Consider the following 17,864-nt stretch of genomic DNA (forward strand, 5'->3'; position numbering starts at 1 on the left):
TGCTGAATGCAGTGAGCATGTCAAGTTATACTGATATCTGTGTCATGTATAGTGCCAAGAACTTAGTCAGATAGAACATAGGGATGGATTTCTAATCAGCAATTCAGGGTCTCTGGGCTACATCTCTTAGATCAGGAACAGAGTCTGTGTGCTACATGTCTCACGGGCAACAGTTACAAGTGACACATCTCCTACAGGCAACACAGGTTATGGGCTACAACTCGTAGGGGGGACAAATGGCATGGGCTACATGTCTCTAAGGGGACAAACGCTCCAGCATTGTGGATATGGCAATCCGGATCATATTTCTGTTGGACAACTTGTCAGGGCACTGCCTGTTACCACCCCTGGCCACCCATTTTGCCCTAGGAGCAATGAAACAACAAGCCCCTGGAACTTCCTGTGCTGGTTACTGTAATATCCTCTGTATGAGAGTTCAAACCAGGGTGGGACAAGTTCAAATACAGTGTGATTCGGAGGGGCATATATCACCTCAACCTGCGCAAGGTCATTTTTGGTGACATGAAGCTATTCAGGTGAATCAATAAAGGAAGAGAGGGATGCTTCACTCATGATGGACCTTGAAATTTCAGCCACCATGGAAGCACTCAGGATGTTTTAGTATATGAGAGGGAATACCAAGTGGCAAAACCTTGTTCTTGTCTGCTCAAGGCTTAGAAGAATTGTACATGTACATGTACATGTCTAGAGGCTGCTGAGTAAGAGGAATCACCATCCAATGAAACAAGAAGCTAGGCAGAAGCACATCAGATTGCATTATGATTTTAAGGGGAGACTGACTTGTGGAGCAAATTATGGTGTTGATACCATCTGGCTATGACACCTTGCTTCCAAAGGTCTTCCCATCCTGGTGTGAACTCATGGCACAATTGAGACCACCTGATTTCGGGCTTTTGTTAGTATGGCCTACCTTCCATATGTGGCATAGTTGACCTTGCAAGGAGGGATCGAGGATTTGGGGCAAAAGAGTGTGACCATTGGCAATGCCATTGTTTTCATTGCCAGGATTGCTTTGGGTTAACAATGGAATGCCTGTGCTGAGGTGGTTAGAATCATCATTGATGAGCCTTGGACAGATCTGACCTTGATGTGTATGAGCCATGTCCAAATAATACTTGAAAATAAGATGAGGGTTGAAATTTGTCCACCAAACGTTTAGCCAGAGGATCACTCCTGAAAATGTGTCCATACCAAGGTGCAAGCAGTGCCCAAAGCATGGTGCCCACTTAGGCATGCTGGTCACAAGCAAGATGGGCAAACACACCAGCAGACACAAATTGTTTTCTCTTAAGATTCTTCCCTTTCTGTTGCTGCACCTCTTCCAGATGGTGCATGTTGTTATACAAGGTGATCAAAGAGCTGATGTAATTCAATATAATATGAGAAGAGGGAATGACAGAGATGATGGACCATGGTGCATGGACTCCTTGAATGCGGAGCCAAGACTGAGACCATCATATGCCGGCATTTTGATAGTAATTCCAAACATGTTCGAGGTGGGGGGCTATGGAAGTGAGGGTATGTTGCTGCTGTCAGATGCTCTGGAGGTTCAACTCTCAGCGCCTACACTGGATAGCTTTTGCACTAGGTGGGTGAGTCAGACATGTTCCATTGGATTGGAATAGGGAGCCACCATAGAGTCCATCCATTCTTGATGCCCCCAATGTCAGCGAGAATGGCTTCTGCTATAGCCTTGTCTGAAAGGCCATCTTGGTGATACTGTATAATGAGTGGGAAAAGGAGGCTGTCTGGGACTTCACAAAAAATTTAGATTCATAGTGAAACAGCAGGATCAGATACTACCCACCTGTAGGGCAGTGTTGATTGGACTGGCAAGTGAGATTGGATGTGGGCAATGCAGAGGGATTCATGACCAAATCCCTCTAATGCATCAGTCTGCAGAGATGGTAATCTTGCAAGGTCAGGTATCAAACACCAAAGTGATGGCTTTAGATGGCAAGTGTCCACATACTGTAGGGGTGACTATTTGAATCAGGATGGCAAAAATCTGAGCACAACAGTGGATGTGTGTGATCATGATGGAGTTTGAAAACCCAATGGTAATGAAAAGCAGGCAGTGTATGGAAGGGACTGGATGATCTTGGAAAGGAGTGATCATGGTTCAAATGAGGAGAAGAACAAGTCAGAGAAGAGGATGTTTGGAGAATGATGGGTAATGGTTGTGAAGGGAATGAATCCCTACTTAGGATCAAGGGGGAAGCACTATTAAAGATGAGTCAGCATGCTTGAGTCAGGGAGGATGGTTTCCCTGATGACCCCTGAATAAGGACTTATCATGGTGTTGATGCATCTGTCAGGGTATGCCAAGTTCAGACCAATTTGGAGCAACATTCATCCACCAAATGCCTGGTAAACCCTGGTTCGGACCAGAAGTATATGTCAAATCAAGGAGTGGTTGGCTGGACCACCAATTCACCATTCATGGCCCTGTCAACACAGATTTGGTAATGTACAGTTCCTCAGCCACAGTTCTGCTTCCCTTTTGCCTCCTTTTCTAGATAGACATATATACCCAGCATGAGGGGCCCTATGCCCCTCAGAGCTGATATCTCAGGAATTCTGCTTTGTCGAATCATGCATTTGTTGGTGTGAATCGAACTGAAGTCATTGGTCTCTACCTCTGAATCTGCCAAACCAACTGTTCACTGAGATTGACTTGTACTGTCTTGGGTGTTATCCCATTTGACTATTGTTCATCTTTGTCTACTTGAGGCTCATCTGAACCACTCCAAACTGTGCCCCTTTGTGGCTCGTCTTTTATTTGGGTTACTGGTCAAATCATCATCTTGCTTTGAGAGCATGCCCTGACAGCATCACTCAACCCACTGAGTGGTAGTCATCCCGCATGTTCAGTGAAACACCATCACTGATCTCAAGCGGGAGACCAACAGTAGATGCTAGTGCTGGAAATTACTCTGAAATCATGCAATGATCGGACTGGGCCAAGAACATAGTACTTGCCTCAATTCTTTGGAAGAAGAGAAATTTGTGTAAAGGTGATGTTCCTACTGAAGAGGGTGCCACCACCTATGACCCACCTTGTCAACATATAAGATAGCAATGAAGGGTGTCTGAGAAGACTATACTGCCACAACAGGACATATTGTGGCAGCGGTATACAGTGAGTGCCCGTTATGCTCATAGAGATGTTGGGGATGAATCTGAGAGTAGCTCTGCGCAGCCCCAGTGGACTGAAGCAGGGTGAAAAGAAATATCAAAGTGGACAATGGATGACATGATGGAATCTGTTGTGCTCCTTCCTGCGGGAGTTACCTATCTATTGCCCAAAGACAAATTCTGTCACAGAGGCAGTAACTGTACCTCCTTTGGTCGGAATGAAGGATGTATTCCTGCTGGAACACCCTGGCAAAGAATGTCAAATGGAAGCACCATGCTGATTGTATGTGGTGCTGACTTTGTGTACTATCAGAGGAAGATGGGAACAAAGGTGGTGGAAACACATACTGGTCATGAGACAAGAACTGCCGATTTCAGAAGGAATTGTGGCACACTGCTTGCAGAGGCACAGGACAAGTTAAGAAAGCTGAATCAAGAAGCCAAATGAAATAGTGCGCCCTTTAATTGCACAGACGAAGATGTTGCTGATGTAGTGTTGGTAGCAGGATCAAGCCATGTCAATGCCATCAGAGCTTTCCCTCAAAGTGGGGGATGTTCAATGAGGGTTCAAACTTGGGAGGGATAAAGAGCAGAGGTTCTTCTGGCTGGAGCAGCATGAGTGTGAGGGGATACACTCCTGACCATGCCTTTTATCAGGAGGAACTGCATTGAATCTCAAAGCAAACGTATGCCACGTCTGCCCCAGAAACCTACCACATAAGGTTTGGCATTGATTACTACAAGGAGGGTAAACAAGGGTCAAGGTTATATTGGGTATGCTCACCAGAAAAGGGATAATCATGATGGGTACTGATAGATGGTGGTAGAATTTCAAGGACAACAAGGAAATCCCAGCTAAGAGTACCCAAGCTCAAGTGAAGATGACACTAGCTGGGTTAGTGCAGAGGAAATTGTTTGAGAAGCTGAAAGGATTTGTGTTCAAAGTCAACGATTTCGATTTGAGGGGGAAAGATGGGACTGACTTCCAGAGTGACAGATTTAATGATGTGACACCTCTGCTGTACAGTGTGTGTTTCTCAGCACCAAGAGGAAAGCTGAAAGGATCAGTCCAAAAATTCCAGACTGGTAAATGGTTCGAACTTTGACTGGTGATGAAACCTAAAGTGTACAATTGACTGAACACCCATCTAGAACATGAAGAGGATGGCAACCATTTGAGATGAACAAGACAGAAAGACACAAGCCAGGGGGCTGATAGGATGGAACATGAAGGGCTCAGCAAAGGGCAGGACAACAGAGAAAGGGGTCAAAAGAGGATGCAGAGCATTATTATGGTGGTACATGAGGTGATAACAAGGGTGAAACAAATATAAATCAGAGGAATAGGATGTGGAAAACACCATTGGTTGGCAGGGAAAGCAGACTACAATGCATGAATACCACACAGATTTGACAACAGAGGCTCTGCTGGTGGAGGATATTTGGGCTGCCTTGCTACAAAGTATGGTAGAGATTGAGTCAGCTGTGTTGGCTGCATGTGTGTGCCAGATTGGGTCTGTATTTGATAAGATGCTGACTAGATGCAGATGTGTACCAGGAAATGGGGCAATTCCTGCCAGTTCCTGTGCTTGGGTTCAATGACCTGGTGAAGAACTGGGAGACTTTCATGTTGGAGTGGAGGGAAGGCAGTTACCAAGGAGGTATCATTGTGGATGAGCAAAGGAACCATGAGCTAGGGAAACCAGGGAGCTTAAAAATGGTGCATCCTGGGAAGATGGTGCTATACAAAGAGGTGAAAGAATGGGACAGGTGCAACGCAAAACCATTTTCCCTGGGTGTTCAGACAAGGGCAGCTTTCAAGAGGTGGTACGTTTGAGCAGGGGGGACAGAGGGAGGTGGGGGTGGCCAGATGATACAAATGACCCAAGTGGAAGAAGAACTGAAGTTAGCTGGAGAAGGAACCTCTCTTCTGTGGGCAATATCCTTACAAAAGATGGTGGAAGAATGTGTGGAAGAACAGAGAAAGAGTGGATCGGTTTCCGATCCAATTAGGTCTGTCAAGTGGCCATTGGTTCGATTTGTCATGGCTGGGCTGTTCTGGGTGACTCAACCTTGTCAGACAAAGGATGGCAGCAAGAAAGGGAGGCTTCATGTTCACTACCTGGTGGAAGAACTGCTGGATGGTGGTGAGTTTGTTACATATGTTCATAACATGAGTGCATGGCCAGTATTGGACTTCAGGCAGGAAGGGCAGCTGGCTCAATTCTTGTGCTTCTCACAGCATCTGCAATACATGGAAATGAGGGGGATGGTGTTTGTCAGTGATTACCAAGGTGAGATATCTCTGAGTGTGGAGAGGCCAAAGGACTGACCAATTGCAGGGGTTGGGTCTCTGCTGACAGATCTGCAGATCATGACCAATCTGTGCGCTGTTTGTAATTGAGAAGGAAGTCAGACTAACCATTTCTATGATATACACACTACACTTTCCGGGAGACTGTTTGGAGCAGGGAATCTGGGAACAGCATTTGAAGCTTTCTGAGAAGAACATGTTTGCAACAAGTACTGTAACGCCTATGGCTTAACACCTTTCAAACAGGATGTTGAAGGAGAAGATTGGAGGGGGGGAGAAGGGAAAGATTGAAGGGGGTCTGGACTGGAATGTGGTGGAGATATGCATAATGGATGCACAAAAGGAGGTATAGGGGGTAAGTATGGGTATGAGTGGAGGGGAGGCTGTGGAAGATTTACTGTTTTTTGTGAGGGGGGGGGTTGGTGCTGGTTGAACCTGAAAAGGAAAAAAAGAAGAAGAAGAAAAGCACTGATGGTAGAAAGGAAAGTGGGGGGACTAGGTTGTTTACTGTATGTCAATGTGAAGCATTTAATAATATATTGAAGTGTATAGAAGGGTAAGCCTGATATATGGTAGTTCATATGATGTCTAAATGGCATTGGGAAGTGGGCAGTCAACAAGGAAGTGATGAGGGAATTTGTGAAATGGGATTAGTGAGTGGATATAAGGAGAATGCAGTAGAAACCTCATCCTGAAACACCCATTCTTGGGCAAGTAAGGTGCATTCTCAAATGAGAAAAAGATTGTAGTGGAGATGGAGCCATTGGTGAAAGGGGAGATCGCCTTGACAAAGGGAGCAATGTAGTTCAACCCATTGCTGCAAATGAGCAGATTCCAGATGATCATGCTCTTCCCACATGACAATAAGTAGCTGGGAGAGGTGAGACATCAGGGGAGAGCTAGAAGGGCTATGACCATGTTGTTCTGATAGTAAGATGAGATTGAAGGGGTGGGTATGGTGGAGTTTGAGATACATACTGAGCTGAGTGATGAGAGAGTAACATTGGCATTTGGTGACAGAGAAAGCTGGGGAGAGATTTTGATAAACAGAAGGTGGAGCAGGTAGGGAGGTCATTGAGACAGGTGATTGACAGGTGAAGTAACAGAAGATGGATGAGGGTCAAGGTGTATATTCATAAGAAGATATAAACCATTTGGGGAGGGGGAACAGTATGGAGATTGGAAATTGGTAACACTGAGGTGATACAGGTTGATCTAGAGGTAGCAAGGATGTAAGAAGAAGGGTAATAAAGGGAACAGGTATGTGGTGATGCATGCCTGCAAGCAGAGGTATGAATGGTTGGCACTATCTATGGATCCCCTCAACTTCTTCTATGGATCCCCTTGACTTCTTCTATGGAAGGCCCGAAGGCATGAAAATGATGGTATGTATGCGATGGGAATGGATCTGAAATTTTGAACTGAGATTGTGAGAGGTGGAAGGTTTTGAAGTGGCAAGGGCATGCCTGAATGATGGATTGAGTGCTGATTGTTTGGTTCAGGGTGACAGAAGACGGGTTCATGTTGGATCATGGGGCATGGAGAGATATGCTGAGTGGTGGTGGCAGGTTTTGGTGGCAAGAGGTGGGAGACAGAGGGGATAGTCTGGAAAGGGAATAGAAAATTAGGGAACAGGGAGTAATATGTTCATGAGAGGACTAATACCTAGAGTGCCATGATTGATTGGTCCAGTTGTTGTGCACCTGCATGCTTTTGAGCCTCCTTCTGTGCTTTTTTCTCCACCTTAAAATCATCAGATCAGATTTTGCCCTTGTATGTCTGATTTGCTTCCCACTTGTTGTGCCACTGTGGGGGGCTGGGGAGAGTGAGCAAGTCTTGAAGAAAGACCCAAACTTCATGGCTAGCAGGGTCTGGAGGGGAATGTTTGTCTTTGTCCTGATCATTTGCGGGGAAGTAGAAGCTCATATCCCAAATCCTAGGTGGAACTGGGGAAATGGTGTGAAATGGTATTTGGGATAAGAATGGGAGGCTCATACTGGTCTTTCTCTCAAGGGTATGGTGCATGCACCCAGTGCCCTTGGTGTGCTTGCACCTACTGTAATTCATACCATGGCTGGCACCTTGTGGATTCCCTTCTTCATGCTGTCCAAGGAAATGCCAACAAGATTTGTCCCAGGAGGGGTCATGATGACTGGATGCTCCTTGAAGAGAAGTTGCCTGGGAAGCAACGTCCATGCTAATGGAACCTTGACACCACTGACATTGGTATATTCCATGCATGAGCTGGTGAGATGGATGTTTGAGTAAAACAATTGGGAAGGGTGTGAGCGAGCATACTAGAAGTAGCCATCACTGATACCTGATGAGGACAAAGCCCCATTTTTGCCAGTAGGCCATGCAACTGTTGGTCTTGATATGTTCAACATTTGACCTGTGTGGTCATACAGGAGAATGCCATTCTGGATCTTCATCCCCTCAAGGATGGAGCATTGGCTTTCAAAGTACACCATGGGAATCTTTGTATCATTTCATAATGGTAGGCAAAGCAAGTTTTATTTGTGGTGAAGCAAATTCAGCATGGGTATAGTAGAGACCCCAAGGGGTGTTGGTGTCTTTGCAATGAGGATCATGCCTGACAGATGGGATGTGGCCCAGTGCAGGGAAGGAAATGTCAGTGTTGGAGTTGGAGGAGTCAGGGTGATCTTGTAGGGATGGTGAAGATGACTGATCATTGTTGATAGAGGGAATTGGGTTAGAATCATGGTCATGATCAATGGTGATTGGTTTGTGAGAACTGGTCCAATGGGTATTAGGTAGATTGTGATGTGGGAGAGAAGGGGTAAAAAGCGAGTGAGGGGTTTGGTAAATAGGCAGTCTGGAGAGAGAATTATTAGGAGGAGGATCTGACATATCTGGAGGAGGTTGGAACAACCTGTGTAGATATTCTTTGTCACAATTGATGCCATGAGGAAGTTGTTGATCAAGGCTGTCAGTGTGAGAGGGAGCATCGCAGGTCCTCTTCCTGGTCTGTGGATTGTCACTGTTTTTTGATGAAGTGGAGTCTTTGGTCAGTGCTTGCCGAGTACCTGTACTGTGGGGTAAGAGAGTGGCAGAAGGAGGTGGGGAGGAGATGGGAGTTTGGTCAAAGGAGGCAAGCAAAGTCAAGCAAGGCGGATATCAAGAGAAAGGTCCCTGTCTTGATACCATGAAGAATATTGTTGTTAAGCAGCTTCTCGAATGTTCCTTGGTACAAATATAACCACCAGGAAAAATGGTTTGATGTCTTCATGGAGGAGGGACATCTGATGTGCAGTATTGAGGAGGGAAGTGGTGAGGGCAACTGTAGTATTGGGGAGTTTAGCGAGCGCACAAGGATCTGTGGCAGGGAAGAACATGCCCTGAAATAGGATGTGAGGGAAAGAGAGAATAACCAATTTGAAGAGTCCACACCATGAACTCACAAGCTTCATGGAGGACAAGCACTTTTTTGGCAGAAGTTTTGGTGATTGAGAGGTGGTCCTGGAAAGCTTGTAGGTGCGCAGGTGTATCAGCATCATGAGACCAAATGATGCTGTGACTGATGAGAGCAATACCCCTGAAGCCAGTGGCATGTATTAGGTAGCAGGTCTCATCATCAACAAGAGGGAAAAGTTGGGCAGGGAAGGGGATCCTGGGTGGCTTATCTCCTGGACATGGCTGATGATTGTCCAAGAGAGAGTTTATTGAAGAGACAATGTCAAGAAGAACATCAATGATGATTGGACTGAGGGGGACAGAGTAGATCATTGATGCACAGAGGGTCTCAGTCTGGAAGGAGATTGAGGGGCTGTAGGAAAGGGGGAAAGGACATGGAAGAGGCTTACAATGTAACCACCAACTTTGAGAAGATACCATTTGAGGGCCTTGCCATGAACCTGAGTTTGCCATGTGGCTCAGTTAGGGAGAAGAAGAGTACGGAGTCAGGGTAGATGGACTCGATTGATTTCTGCTTGAAGAAATTCCTCGCATGCAGGGGGGGGAGTTGTCCACCATGATGGGTTGTGCAAATGCTTATTGTGGGTGGTCTGGAATAGCCAGGATGCTGGTTCACGACCTTGAAGATAGGTGACGACCTCAGATGGGAACCAGGGAGTGCTGAGGAGACTAGTGTTGAGGTGGAAGCCTAAAAAAGAGATGTCCAAACAAACATGAATGCTTGTGGCACAAAGCCTGCCATATAGAATGCCATGAATTCTGGGGAGGTCAAGCTCATTGGCAGAACAAAAGGTGCTTGTCTGTGGGAGAAATGAGGGAAGGACTAGATTATAGGGGGAGGGGCATACCCATATATCCATCATGAAGTTCTGCCATGTAATCCTAATCAGCTTGGATCGAAGTTCTCCATGGTAGGCAGAGGCCATTGAGACAAGTTCTCCATAGGCAGACCCATGGACGAGAATCAATTGGTCAAGGAGAGTTAGAGGTATAGTGCATTGGTTTCCATTATGAGCATAATAGACCAAGATTGCACTGGTGGTAGGATCCAAACCATCTATTAGGTCAGTAGTAGGATCACAATGATATCCTTCCAATTCCTGCATGAATTTGTTGTAGGGAAGAGCAGGGGTTGCAAGGTTGATCTGTGAGAAACGGTTGTTGCCCGTGCAGTGTACAGCAAGGATCTTTTTGATGGCATTCTTAAGGCAGGAGGGTAAGCAAGTAGTTAGTTGGAAGGCTTGATATAATGAAAGCCAGGCATTCTATGAAGTGGATCAGTGAGGAGAAGGAAATAGGGAGAGTAGGCAGTGACAGACAATGAAGCTGACCTGATTGAGAAGGTCTTTGTCATTGATATCTTGAGGCAGAGCAGACAGGTTGGTGTAGAATGCTTCCCATAGCAAGATAAGGTCATCTATGGCTGGTGGAAGTACAGAAAGAATTAAGTTCTGGAAGTCAAAGAGGTCAAGTGTGGACATGGATGAGGATGCAATGAGGGCATAGTGAGTACGGCAGCAGTTGGAGTGGGGTCGGCCTGCCACGTGCTGCTGAGTTGTTTGGGATGGCCACCACTGATCCAACCCAAGAGGTGTCCAAAATATCAGTCTGATGGGTGGTGTGCAAGAACTCGCTTGGAAAAGAGGGGAGAGATGGGGAAAGTTGGTATAAATGCGGGAGTCAGCCTGTAGCTGAGCTATTGAAAGTCAGTCTGCAATAATCGGAGCTTGGTGTCCATCTAGTCAAGTGTCACAATAAGTCAAGTCAAGTATACTGAGTCAAGTCAAATCTGCCTATCCAGTAAGGGGATAATCGGATCCATATAATTGCTATCAGAAAAGGGGCAGAATAAGCTAGATACAGGAGTTTCTGGAAACTACTTATACTAACTACCATAAACTGTACTCTATACTAAGCTGGTCTCCAGATACCTCTCTAAGGCAAGCATTGGCATGCCGAATATCTGGGTGGCTTGATCCCATTGCAGAGGAAACCTGCTGTCGTCATGCCAAATATCCAAGTAGTCCTGTCACCTGGGGAATCATAGTAGTCACCATGCCGAATATCCGTGGTGGGCCGAGGCTCATTGCTGGGGCATGTTGTCCACATAGTGAGGGTCCGTAGTACCCTGCAATGGTCTCTAAGGCCCGAAAATAGCCATGGGAATATTGGCCTGACACACCCTACCAGAGGTGGGGTTGTTCACTGTGGTTGGTGATTGAGAGATTGAGACCTTCTGTTAAGAAGGAACTGGCTTTGGTATTGATCAAATCAAACTTGAAGGTGTAAAAAGTGAGATGTCATGGCCGCATTTGTACTTTGATGAGGAGAAAGGTGGTCTATATGATAGACACAGAGGGGAAAAGTCTCTGGAGTACTGAGGGAGGCTGGGGTTCCTAAATATCAACAACCTTAGCATAGGGCTTCTGTTGCTAGGGGACAAGAGGGAGATAGCAACAGGTTCTCAGGCAGTAGGTGTGCATATATAGCATGTTGAACAGCTTATGGATATACTGATGAGGTTTGTAAATCCCAATTTGGAAGAAGGGAAGGCAAGAGGGACGAATGGTCTACAGCAATGAGATGTGGGCAAGTGAAGGAAAATGGGGTGGAGAGGAATGCAGAGAAGGAGGGGGGGGTTGAGGGGGAGGGAGAAAACAATACAAGACAGAGAGAGGGAGAATTGGAAGCTGATGGTGAGGGTGAGGGAGGTGAGGTGGGTGAAGAATGGAACAATGAAGTAGGGGGAGGAGAAGGAGGGGTTGAAGAAAGTTGGGGTGGATGAGAAATAGGAGGTTGCGGCAGTGGAGCAGGAGGTGTTTGACAGGGAAGTGGTGAATGGGAAGAAAGAGGTGGGGTAGAAGGACGAGAGAAAGCGGATTGGCTAGAAGGAGGAGGGGAAAGTGAACGGAGAGGGGGAGGGGAAGAGGGAGAGTGACAGAAAGACCGGCAGGGCAGAGGACAGGTCGAAGAAGGAGATGAAGGAGAGGGAAGAGAAGGTGAATGAGAGGGGGAAAGAAGAAAGGAAGAGGAAGGAGGGGGAGTAAAAGGAGGCAGGATGAGAATGGAGGAAGAGGAAGAGTTGACAGACTCTATTGAGTCTGTTTCTGAGGTTGAGAGTGGGGCTGGATGGGGATCTAGCTCTGAGTCAGAGTGGGAGTCTGAGTCTGGGAGAAGTGAAGATGAAGGAGAGGAGGAAGATGAGGTAGAGAGGGAGGTAATGGAGGAGGAGAGGGTGCATTGAGGGGGTGTACAGGTGACAGGTGAGGATGATGAACCAGTGCATGGTGAGGTCAGCTGAGGACAAGACTTGTCAAATGAGCAAAGTTTGGTGTGCAAGTGGGTTGAAGAAGTATGGAGCGTGTTCTTCACAGGGCTGGCTGGTATGTAGGGGAGGGGTATGAGGAACAGGTGGAGACTGATAATTATTCAGGAACAGGGAAATCATACTTACTCTGGCACTTGATCATGAAGTTGGGTGAAAAATATGGTGCTGATGAAATTGGAATAACTGCTTCAACTGGTCTTATGGCAAGAGGGATACATGGGGGGATGTTACACTCTTGGGCAGGAATTGGGTATGGATATGGGACACTGAAGATGCACTGCAAATGAATCTTGAAGAAACCAACACTTGTGGAGTGCTGGCAGCAAGTGAAATTGTTGATTATTGATGAGGGTGAGTGAGGAGGGGTGTCATCAGGGGAGAGCTGATGTTGGATCAGTTTCAATGATACATGTGGACCTGTTTGACTTGCTAGAAGGCTTAGCTTGGAAATTGCAACAGAATGACAAGGCTTTTGGAGGTATCAAAGTAAGTAGTTATCTATAAGGGGAGAACAAGGAAATTGAAAAGTAGGGGGACTAGCTACTTGTAACAGGGGATGCATTGCAGTTACTGCCAATACCAAGGAAAAGCAAGAAAGGTGGAACAGCTCCTTTTTTCATGGCAGACAAATGGGACATTTGTATGGAGTGAAAGATCAGATTCAAAACAATTCTACATCAGCAAGACTTAGGTGGGTGAATTGATGTGGGAATGTTCAAATGTTGGAATAATTGTGCAATGGGTAGAGTACATTGTTGCATTGAACAACTTACAAATGGGTCACGTACCTCAGGAGATGGAAGACTTCTTCCTGGGCCTAGACAATGAGCCAACATGGGAGGATGAGGGGCCATGTGTGGAAGTGTAAGGGGGTATTACCTCATGGCTGTTGCTTACAGGGACTGCAGGTTTTGTAATGTGAATGAGATCAAAGCACAGAATAGGACACTGCTGAACAACCTTTCTGGGGAAAAGGGGACATGCTGAGCAAGAGATACATCAAACATGTGAGATGTGAAGAAGAGAGAAAAGATGGCATGCAACATAGCAGTGCTGGAGTGACTCGTATTGAAGAAAGGTGCTTTGGTGATGCATCTTTGGAATGATGCTGAGAACAATCTGGTGAATGGAAGTCTGGGAATAGTTGTTGGGTTCACAACACCATCTTCATGGAATGGGGGGTGGAATGGAAAATGGAGGAATGTGCCATCAGAGAATGGGGGAAAACTGGTGGTGGAGTGGTTGGTGAATACAAGGGAAAGAAAGAGATTAGTGCTGATGGAGCAAGAAACATGGAAAGCATGGGACAGTGAGGGAAACCAGTTGGTACGTGAACAGGTGCAAGAGGTTGGATATGTGTTGGGGAAAGATTGCTGACAAGTGATTGCTGGAATGTTAGTTTCCAATGATGTTGGCCTGGGCAGTCACAATTCACAAGGCGCAAGAGTTGACACTGGATTGTGCAATTGTGCATCTTGAATGGGCATTTTGCTGGGGTATGATGGGGAAGAATAGTAACGGGATGTTGCTGATTGAGGGAATTAGGGCAGGTATACATTGGTGTGTCAAGGACAAGAACCGCAAAAGAGTTGATTGTTCGGGGTTTCAACAAGAAAAAGGTATGTGTGTGAACATAGGTGACATGTAATGCAGGGAATGATTGGGTGTGCTTTAGGTGTGGTGCAACCCCAAGGCAATTGAATATGAAAAGAGCTTGCCTGCAGGGCCAAGAGAGTTCCTGATGACATTGCTGGGACAAAGGAGGAAGGAGTAACATAGTGTTGAGAGTAGAGAAAAGAGGATGGTATATGATGTGATGAGTATGGAGTATGGATGGGTGTAATATTAAGTTGTATGGAACCCTCCGACTTTGCATATGAATCCCTCCGACTTTGCATATGGATCCCTCTGACTTTGCATATGGATCCCTCCAACTTTGCATATGGATCCCTCTGACTTTGAGTATGGATCCCTCTGACTTTGGGTATGGATCCCTGCACCTTTGGGATGAGAGGGGAGGGGAATTTGGGGTCTGGGGGAAGGAGGCATAATTATGTGCTTAATGCAGGCAGTTTTTGCTAAGGATAAAAGTGGAAAAAAAGGTAGGGTTCCGGGGCTTGGGTATGGGTCTGGGGAGGAAGGGAAGGGTCTGGAGGGCTGGTGATAGGTCGCGCGGCAGGGGTCAGGGAGCTGTCCGCTCCGCGTCTCCATAAAAGTCCACATGCGTCGAGCACCTGTTTCGGGCATATCTGATTAGATACAAATTTCTCCAGACATGTGGTTGCCTCCCCTTAGCTTGGCGGGGCTGATATACCCGTTACGGTGTTGATAAACCCGCACCGAAATGAACGGATGCAAAGGCACGCCGTAATGTACCGCCTTGCCTTGTACGGCTTCCTCCGTCCTCTCACGACTGTTTACCCAGATTCTTGTTCGTCTCCGGACGCTTCGATCAACCTGCTTGGCCTACCACATGGTCACCTTAAATTTACGCGGACTGCAAAACATCTGTCGAATCTGATTATCCGACAACTCGGCCATTGCCGGAATCCGCCTGATGACTGCGAACCTCCTACGTGACAATAACCAACAACGCCTTCACAATACAATCAGCGCACACGACAACTTCCGCGGACGTGAGATGAAACAAGATGCAATCCAGGCTCGGTATATTGGGATCTAATCAGAATTCACGACCCCATGTCGTTTCACCCCTGTTCATCCCTTTTCTTCATGAATGCTTCATCGGCCGAAGTAGGTACTACTGAGGCAAGCCTAGCCACGGACTTGCGACCGACGAGACTGCTATTATTGGCAACTATACATGCAGGGCGGACTGACTCTGGCGGACTGACTCTGGCGGACTGACTCTGGTCCTGCATAGGCCACTTAGGATATATACCCGTACAAGCGCCGTGCTCTTCGTACGACGCCGGCCGGTGAACGCTCCATGAGCGTGAAGGAGTACATCAAGCAGTACGGCAAGGAACCCACTTCTTGGGACGAAGAGCGCTTGAAGAAGCTGGGTGAGGATCCTCAGGCATTCCTTGCCACCTATAAGGATCCTGAACCGCTGTAATGATTGTATGTGGTAATCTCATTTCTCTTCTCCGCACTGGAAGGCCTATTGTTATCCCACCTGCAAGTGCAAGACGCCGCTGTCATCGGCCTGATGTAAGAAGCAGAAGCCACCGAGTTACCAAGGTGAGCGTACTTCCACATCCTCCCTGCGTAAGCTTATCAGCGGAAGGGGATACATCGTTCCTAGAGGTGGACTGGGCTCTCTTGATGCGCAAGGACAGGTGCAGCTAGCCAAGGAGGTACAAGAATGGTTGGAGAGCAGGGTCGCTCATGTGAGCTGGTCCTCACCCCTTTCTGCAACGATATAACTCACGTGTCTCAGTACAAGCAACTGAGGGGCGGTGTGTGCTCATGCTGATACACGAGGAACGCACTACCTTTTGTTCTAGGTGTGGTGTGTATAGATGCAATTCCGAAGAGGTACGTTTTTTTTGTGAGACGCAAAAAAAGATCTGAGTGTTGAAGAAGACCAGTGTTTCGGGGAAGATCCTCCGCACGGTTCTGCGCGATCGAGCTCGAGAAGCGGAGCCAGTTCAGCGTTCCAAGCTTTAGCGGGATCCAGGAGGGACATCGTACATCGAATGCCTTGCCCTAGCGCCGAAGGCGCACCGCGTTCCTTTCAACACACTGACCAGACTCCATTCCCCCGAAGGACCGTGTGATTCTGTTGGTCAGAGATGTATTTATGTCTGGGTAATTGATTTTTTTCTCATTTGCTCATTCTATTATCCTCCCATTCTCTCACGGAGAGTCATACTGTCAGTGGGGTAATGTGTGAGCGAGCTCTGGATGGTTTTTTGTAGGCATGCCCGTTCAAGCTTCTATGCTTCCATGCGCTGGTCCCCTGACTCCTCTCCTGCTTCTTTCCGTGCGCCCACATGTTTTTCAGAGCGTGCCATGTTGGCAGTTCTGCCGTGAATACAATGACGTGTTCTTTGAGCTGTATTGCAATCCTCCACTCGGCGCAAACATATCCCTAAACATTTCCATCTAAAACCCACATATATATAGGACCATCATCCACTATTCGACATGTCGCCGCTCGTGGTAAAGGAAGAATGATGCTGCTCTTCTCTTTCCTCTCTACGCTGCTACTGGTGTTCTCCACCCGTGCCCTCATCCATAGTGGGCCGATATCTCTTCAGTCATCCTGGTAGAGCAAGCTGGCGTGACCTACAAGGATGTGATTGGCGTGCCTGGCAAATTCGAGTCGATCGTCTCTAGGCATGGGATGAATGCAGTACGTGTGCGGGTCTGGACAGCTTCGACTTACAACATCACGTACGCTCTAGAGATGGAAAAGGTACGTGACATCGTGCAGATGGGGAGGATGATATAGTAAAGGGCGGGTAGCGTATCAAAGAGGCGGGCTTGACTCTAATGGTCGACTTGCACTACAGCGATAGTACGTCCTTCCTTCTTTTCTGCTTCGTTTCGACACGATTCATGCTGGTACACTGATATCGGAGCAGACTGGGCCGATCCGGGAAAGCAATATCAGCCTGTCGCTTGGGGTACGACCGTGCCCGAGCTGACGGTGAACATGTGCGTCTTTTCTCGTTCCTTGATTAGCGATGTTGACACCCGGTGATTTGCTGACCAGATACAACTATACCCGGGTTCGTGTTTTCGTCACCAGCAGGCGCTGTTCGATCTAACAGAATGTGATCAATGAATAGGACGTTGTCCTTGCTTTCGCAGCGCAAGGCACGCCGATCGACGTTCTTCAAACCGGGAACGAGATCAACTCCGGTCTTCTCTGGCCGACAGGAGAGAACACCACTCCCCAGGGGTGGGCAAATGTCGCCACGTACCTGCATGCGGCCCGGGAGGGCGCGCGCGCGGCACGCTTCGGTGGAAAGGTGATGATCCATCTTGCTAACGGATGGGATCAGCCGGGTGCGACATGGTGGTGGAGTAACGCCCTCGCGCAGGGGACGTATGACTTGAATGGTGTCGACTTAATGGGGTTCTCGTTCTGTACGTTTCGTCTTTGCCTCACCGCCTGTGTTGCAGCGAGGCACAAGCAGCCGAGGGGGTTGGGCTGAATTGAACTCACTGGCGCCACAGATCCGTTCTACGGGACAAGCGCGACGTACGCTAACCTGAGCCTCTCCTTAAACACGATTGCGAACACTTACGACAAGCCCATCCTCGTCGCAGAGACTGATTACCCGGCAACGCCCTGGAACGGCACCGCCCTGAGCCAGGAGTTCCCCAACACGCCCAAGGGACAGGAAGACTGGGTCAGTGGCATTGTCAACGTGCTTGATTCGTTGCCTCGGGGACTCGGACAAGGAATCTTGTACTGGGAACCAGGATGGGTTGGACCGGCGAGCTTGGGCTCGAGCTGTGCGGATAATTTGGTCTTTGTCGAGACGGGAAATGCAAGGACGAGCGTCAAGTAAGTTATTCCTCAGAGGAGAAGCCGATCTGACCACCGAGCAGCATTTTTGACATCATGCGTGCCTGATCATTAGGCATCTTGACCATGTAATTCGGATATATCAAATGGCTCGCCAGTCCTAAATAACATCGAACTCTACG

At 47.5% G+C, this 17,864-nt stretch overlaps 3 protein-coding genes across 3 annotated transcripts; 2 read left to right on the forward strand and 1 right to left on the reverse strand.

The window, feature by feature from the left end:
• Positions 1-4,548: 4,548 nt before the first annotated feature.
• Positions 4,549-5,825, forward strand: DACRYDRAFT_18089 (uncharacterized protein; the record flags this gene model as incomplete). The annotated part of the gene is made up of 6 exons (XM_040771331.1): positions 4,549-4,657; positions 4,701-4,986; positions 5,173-5,306; positions 5,349-5,453; positions 5,502-5,544; positions 5,720-5,825. The coding sequence occupies 6 exons, from the start codon at positions 4,549-4,551 to the stop codon at positions 5,823-5,825; spliced, it is 783 nt and encodes a 260-aa protein (XP_040625368.1).
• A 2,830-nt stretch (positions 5,826-8,655) lies between these two features.
• Positions 8,656-8,904, reverse strand: DACRYDRAFT_110913 (uncharacterized protein; the record flags this gene model as incomplete). The annotated part of the gene is made up of 2 exons (XM_040769144.1): positions 8,656-8,832; positions 8,896-8,904. The coding sequence occupies 2 exons, from the start codon at positions 8,902-8,904 to the stop codon at positions 8,656-8,658; spliced, it is 186 nt and encodes a 61-aa protein (XP_040625369.1).
• A 6,282-nt stretch (positions 8,905-15,186) lies between these two features.
• On the forward strand, positions 15,187-17,790 carry DACRYDRAFT_110914 (uncharacterized protein; the record flags this gene model as incomplete). Its single annotated transcript, XM_040769145.1, has 13 exons — positions 15,187-15,262; positions 15,422-15,440; positions 15,487-15,589; positions 15,640-15,658; positions 15,707-15,737; positions 15,786-15,889; positions 16,463-16,620; positions 16,671-16,722; positions 16,790-16,862; positions 16,921-16,936; positions 16,997-17,297; positions 17,388-17,721; positions 17,766-17,790. 13 exons carry the CDS (start codon positions 15,187-15,189, stop codon positions 17,788-17,790), a joined length of 1,311 nt encoding a protein of 436 aa, XP_040625370.1.
• Between the last annotated feature and the right edge of the window lie 74 nt (positions 17,791-17,864).

This window comes from Dacryopinax primogenitus (genome assembly GCF_000292625.1).
Source record: "Dacryopinax primogenitus strain DJM-731 SS1 chromosome Unknown DACRYscaffold_19, whole genome shotgun sequence".
NCBI classification, from domain to species: Eukaryota; Fungi; Basidiomycota; class Dacrymycetes; order Dacrymycetales; family Dacrymycetaceae; genus Dacryopinax; species Dacryopinax primogenitus.